General features: G+C 32.3%; 1 protein-coding gene across 1 annotated transcript; it reads right to left on the reverse strand.

Annotated features, from left to right (window-relative positions):
- Positions 1-520: 520 nt before the first annotated feature.
- On the reverse strand, positions 521-6,322 carry LOC132736658 (uncharacterized). Its single transcript, XM_060723845.1, has 4 exons — positions 5,889-6,322; positions 5,178-5,398; positions 3,437-3,690; positions 521-2,670 (listed from the first exon to the last, which is right to left on the reverse strand). Exons 1-4 carry the CDS (start codon positions 6,320-6,322, stop codon positions 973-975), a joined length of 2,607 nt encoding a protein of 868 aa, XP_060579828.1. The 3' UTR covers positions 521-972.
- Between the last annotated feature and the right edge of the window lie 334 nt (positions 6,323-6,656).

A 6,656-nucleotide genomic window follows, 5' to 3' on the forward strand; every position in this document is an offset into this window, starting at 1 on the left:
TGTAAGATTGTCTTGATTTTTTGTGTATGTATGTTTGTATATACTGATTTGCCGATAAAATTTGAATTTATGAATTATTCATAATAATAGTATTGAGGTGTTCAGTTAATACTATAAAAAATACACAATATTTGCCAAGCAGATTTTATTGACACCAAAAAAACAATATAACATAATGAAAATTCAAATAAAAATTAAGCATATTGTTACAAAAGCTGTTAATAAACAATGGTGTTGAAAAAATGAAATCACTTTTTATTTCTTTTTCCTTGCTATGAACAAAATCAAATCACCATATATGCGAAGTACGAAACTCCTTTATTTGGCGCCATCATTAGAAAAATAGTTTTGAAATTAGGAACGAGCAAAGTATGGTAAATTGCATATCGAAAAGAACAACAATAAATAAGACACAACAAACCCCGCACTCACCACCCTCCCTGGACTTACCCCACCCCAAACAAAAATACAAACAAAAACACACAAAATAAAACAACAAATACAACAACCTACAGGTGGTATAACAATTGCTTTTGATAATTTAGTCTATTTTCAAAAGAAACTTTGCAAATGCAACACGTCTTGCGCCATGTAGCATCGGTGTAAGCAGGTTTCATTCTTCAGTACTAAAGTCATGATGGAGTGTTATCTCTTATAATTTAATACTTTTTTCAGACGAAGTTACTTATGAACAGCGATGCAATAAAAATATATTCTAAATAAAAACAATATTTTTTGGTTGCAAAAAAAAAGGGTTGATACATACATGGTTTTGCAATATTCTACGAAAATTTATATTATCCTTATATCTAAATGTCAATTTTTATTCATTGTTGAAACAACAGGACATTTGAATTTAAAAGAAAAATCAAGAACCTTACATGCCTTAATGCAATGACAATACCATTCTAACAGGGCTTCAATAAGACTACAATATAAAAACTTTCGAGACAAATTTCGTTCTTCAGACTTTTACGTTTGGTCTGAATCAGCAATGGTTATCCGATCCAAATTTTCGTTTTCATTACTTGCTTGATTTCTGATATTTTTGTCATCATGCTTTTCCTTGATACCGTTGGTCTTTATTTTACACATTTTTTGTAGTTTTGACAGAAATCGCCCACCATTAAATGCTATAAATAAGAAAATTCCTTGTCCCCCAATCAGAACAATAAAACTATAATCTAGAAAATCAGAGGAAAAATATTCGTTTAGAAAACCAAACAGCCATGCTATTCCAGTAAGCAATAATAGCCTAAAATAGACTGTGACGTATTTCACATCACGTGATTTCCTTCCTACCATTGTTGATGTGGATGTTATTGTATAAATAATATAGAGATATACAAAACAGTTGACTAAAACTGTGCAGAATATAGGGAGTGCGAAAAGCAGCAATCGCATTAAGGCTTCGTCGATATAGCAGAGGCTACGTCCGTACCCGATTGTGCACCTTTCTAACTTAGAATATGTAACATTTACACCAACAAACAAAGCAGAGAGGCCATAAACAGAAAGTAATGCCTTAACCAACCCGGATTTATTTGTTTCGATCTCATCCTTTACAGTTTGTAATTTTGCAGCAACCAAAATGCAAAAAGCATTTAAAAAGAAAACAGCAGACAGCCAGAAAAAATGTGCCATAGCTCCAATAAAAGCACATACAGGAAAAGGTAGAGATGTTCTCTCGACCCCGAATTGAAATATAACCTGGGCAAATAATAAATTGCTTAAAGCTATTCTAAACACTTTGCTGGGTAAAGACCGTGTGTTTGCCGATATGGAATATGTCACAATGCATATTGTTAAACATATTATTGAGAGGATTGATAATATGAGGGTGACAAGTCCTTTTACCTGATAACTTTTATTTGTAGCAGGCAATTTCAAATTTAACGACATATAGGTTTCATAGCATAAGAAATAAAACTTTTGAGGCTCGTTGTTAATATAATATTCTCTAGATATAAAACCAACAGTTGCATTTGACCTCTGATGACTTTCACCATTTTGCTGATTTTCCGTCCATAAAGCATTTTGCGATAAAATGGAAGTGAATTCAGTTTCAAGCAAAAAAATGTATGGGCACGGCAAAGCCTCTGTCGGCGTGAAATAGAAACCAGAATATTGATCAAAGATATACAAATGATCTGTTTTAGTGTACGATATTATATCGTATAACAATATTCCTGGAACTAATGAAACGTTTGGATTATCTGATGTAAACGGAATGTTACCTATTATTGTATAATTTTGGACAGACATATTAAATATAGGAAATGGTTCACTCTCAACACCAGAAAAAGAATCAGCAAAAAATGTGTCGCCAGAAAAGATACCATGTAAGATATTTGTGCCACAACTACTGGTCCTGACAAAGTCTACATCTACAACTATGTAGTCAAGGACTCTTTTCAATTTGGAAATGTAGTAAGTTTGTTTGAAAGTTAAATATTTGCATTGTGTCAAGTTTGTTATTCGTATGAAGTCTTCTACCGCTAGTTTAAACTTGGTTTCCCAGTCGGATAATTCCATTGCATTCACAATTTGCCGGATATGTATCATAAACGAGAGAGTCAGAGTTGGTTTCACAGGTAAAACAGCTGGTGTTGTGCAAGTCCCGGATTTTGTGACATTTGGAAACGGACATTTTAGTTGCCTACACTTGTCCTAGAACGGGAAATCATATAAAATTACGATTAGAATAAGAAATGTATACATTCATAATGGTCATTATTTGAACTGACAATCTATCCGTCCCTTATCTTTCTAATTATCTTATTTGCATGTGTTTCTAACTGATTGTTTGCCTTTATGGTGCTTTAAATTTACCTTATGAAATGTTACTTACAGAAAAAAAGGCGCGGCTTTGTGAATTTAAAAACGAATTGGTCTACAAAGAGCACTCTATCCATAAGTATTAGAAATATTGATGAAAATAATAAAATGAATCATTTGGATACTTTTACATGTATACATTTTTGTAACTTGAATAATATGTTGATACAGTTCTGAGTGATTTAGAATAAACATTTATATGATGAATAATAATATTTTGTGCTAGAACATTTTTATCTGCTATACAAATATATGTTATATTTGGTCATAATTCTCATACAACAACAACTTCCATATCTTTTTTTCCGTGGTTTGTTCCAATGTCTAATACTAGATACTAGCAAAAGTTTTTTTTTTTTTTTTGTTTTTTTTTTTAAATCTATACAATGTAGATTATATTCAAATAATCATTCAATTTTCATATAATAAGTAAAACAATTATGTATGATTTTATGTTATTAGCAAAAGTAATTATTCGTCGTTATTACTAGTTTTATGTTATATTATGATATTAGCTTAATAATATTAGAAATGTGTAAAAGACAAGAATTGTCAGATGTTGGTAACAGCAGGAGTTCTATAATTATTTCATACTTACAAAAATTGGATCTCTTATTTCATTTTCATCACATCTTTTGCTAGGATCAATGTCTGTTGAATGGTCGTCATCATCAACATCCCAATATGCATTTAGATTGAGATTTAGTATGTAACTGAGCGGGGTTACGGTAAACATGTCACCTGGCAAATAACATTCTTCAAAATATGTGTAATTTTCTGGAACGTTGCAAAAATGGCAGAACACATTCTTTGACAAAAGCGTGTGTGTTTTGGTCTGATAGAATTTCGACACTGAAATAAATTCAATATTATTATTGAGAAAGAATAGTCATTTGTTTTGACGTTTTCAAAGAATATGTATGTAATGAGCAAAATATACTTAGTGTAGTGTATCGTAAAACGTTTGGAATTCCTGCAACTGTGTTGAGTCAAACGGAACGCCTCGACCAGTAAAATATCGAACTAAACACCGATTGAAAGTAGTTCTTTCGCGTGGTTTTCAACAAAAAGATGTGTTAACTGTTCTCATAATATATAACAAATGAATATATTTGACAAGATAAAGTCTATTTCGGTAAAATAATGATTGAAAATATAGTTGACAATTAAAAATCGTTTTAAAACGCACACTGATGTACAATATATCGTCGGAACCCACGGTACACATTCCGTATATACTACATTTAATAAACATCGTCGGAACCAAGGGTACACATTCCGTATATACTACATTAAATAAACATCGTCTGAACCCACGGTACACATTCCGTATAAACTACATTTAATAAACATCGTCTGAACCCACGGTACACATTCCGTATAAACTACATTTAATAAACATCGTCGGAACCCACGGTACACATTCCGTATAAACTACATTAAATAAACATCGTCGGAACCCACGGTACACATTCCGTAAAAACTACATTTAATAAATATCATCTGAACCCACGGTACACATACCGTATAAACTACATTTAATAAACATCGTCTGAACCCACGATACACATTCCGTATATACTACATTTAATAAACATCGTCGGAACCTAGGGTACACATTCCGTTTGTACTACATTTAATATACATCGTCGAAACCCACGGTACACATTGCGTATATACTGCATTTAATAAACATCCTCGAAAACCACGGTACATATTCCGTATATACTACATTTATAAACATCGTCGGAACCCACGGTACACATTCCGTATATACTACATAAAATATTTACCGATACATGTGTACAGTAAATAGCCTGGGTTACCGAGGATGGTATATTACACTACCACCATTAATAATGATTCCACAACTATTATCATAATAGTTATTATTAATTAACTTTTCAATATTAGGCACGTTTACACTTTAAACGTAAGGCTAATATGAAGTTCACCACAATATTATGAGCATAAAACAAGACCATTGTGCAAAAAGTAAGGCCTTTATGGGAAAACTTTGTATAATGAGATTGGCGAAGTTTGATTGGCTCCCCAGCTCGGCCATGATGAATCTGCTTTGTTTTTCATTTTTTTTTTTTTTTTTTTTTTTTTTTGTCTTTTTTTTCATTGAAAAAAAGGTCACCATTTCGAATAGCTGCAAGGTAGGGGTTTTTTTTTAATAAAATTGTCCATAATTAAGCTTTTCCATAATGACCTTGTTATTTGCCTTAAGGCTGTCACATTAGCCTTTGACCTCAAGCTAATATGACAGTCTTCAGCCCAATAACAAGGCCAGTATGAAAACACAATCATTAACATTATAGTAATACACAACGAACCCATATTGTTGTCACACAACTGTAATAGTTCAATGTCGTCAACTAATTCACACTGGTCAATGTATGAGACTGTTTGGCTACATCTTATCTTTGAAACATCAATAGCATCTGGTGCTTCGGAGAAAATTGTACAATTTTCTATTGCGTAGGAAAACATTTCTTTTCCCTTTAAGCCTAATGACACCAGATCATCTGGACAATCTCTTGTAGAAAATTTCCATCTGAAATAAACGAAGACATACACATTATTACATTAGTTATATAATAATATTAAATAAATATTTCTAAACAATTTCACTAAGGAGCAAATAGTAAGTTTAAAAAAGATATCTGTATATCCATGTAAGCATTTGTCTTTGTCAAATATAAGCTAATGGTTTCAGCTATCTTTATATTCATTTATATGCATGTACTTGCACACGACAAATATGTTAACGTTTGAATGAGTGTCCTCTAGCCCTCTCTTATAGATTTACAAGGACTGTTTTGAACATGATGACAAACGTGTCTAAATTTATAACAGTAAAAATAGTATCTACCATTTTGCTGAACACAGGAGTGTGACCAATTTGATGGTCGATCAATCGATTTTTTGATCACATTTATAAATGCAAGTTTGATCACAAGTATGCATTAAAGTATCAAAATATTCAAGGACAAAAGCTTTTTTTAAAAAAAAATATATTCCAAATAATAAAGAATACTAATTGCCTAATAATATCAGTAATGCCATGGCATCTAGCGCAATCTTCATTCCAGAAAATCGCAAGACCGTCTTTACTTGAAACTATGACAATATCCTCAGGTCGTGTTGTTCCGTCAATAGTTGATTCACACGAGAGTTTCTCGCCGTTATCATTTGGGCAGAATGTCACCATTCTATAACTAAGAGCTTCTTTTTTACCTGGTTTAATATCAGTGGAATTACATGTGATATAGTCGACTATGTCTAATTTATATGTTTCTGTCGATATCAATGCATCGATGCAGCAATTTTGACGTACGAAGCAGTTCGGGCTGCAGGAACACTGCGGACAACATGGTCCGTACAGCTTTGAATGGAAAGTGTAGTTTCGTTGTGCAGGTTTAGTGCAGAAGTCTGTAAATGGGCAAGTCTCAAATACTTGCTCCTTATATTTTTCCATATCGAATCCTACGATATCCGAAAAACTTTGTAATTTAGAAGATTTTGAAAAGTGATTTCCTGCAAATGAAATGATCTGCAAAGCAGCAATTAAACGAAAGAAAGACAACATCCTGCATGGTCTTAACATACCCGTCAATAACAAGTTTCAAAGCAGTGTGGCATTTATATTTCACGAATTCGTTGGGTTTTTTTTCGTTATCTCATGCAAAATGTAAGATGAACAAAAAGATGTACTTAGTTCAAACGATGAAAGAGTCTTTTGATGAAAGTTGAGTCTTCAGATAAAATACAGACGTTACAAAATGCATTGTCACGCGGAGTTAAATTTCACC

The sequence above is a fragment of the Ruditapes philippinarum genome, unplaced genomic scaffold (assembly GCF_026571515.1).
Source record: "Ruditapes philippinarum isolate M1 unplaced genomic scaffold, ASM2657151v2 ctg15748_1_1_1_1, whole genome shotgun sequence".
Taxonomy (NCBI): domain Eukaryota; kingdom Metazoa; phylum Mollusca; class Bivalvia; order Venerida; family Veneridae; genus Ruditapes; species Ruditapes philippinarum.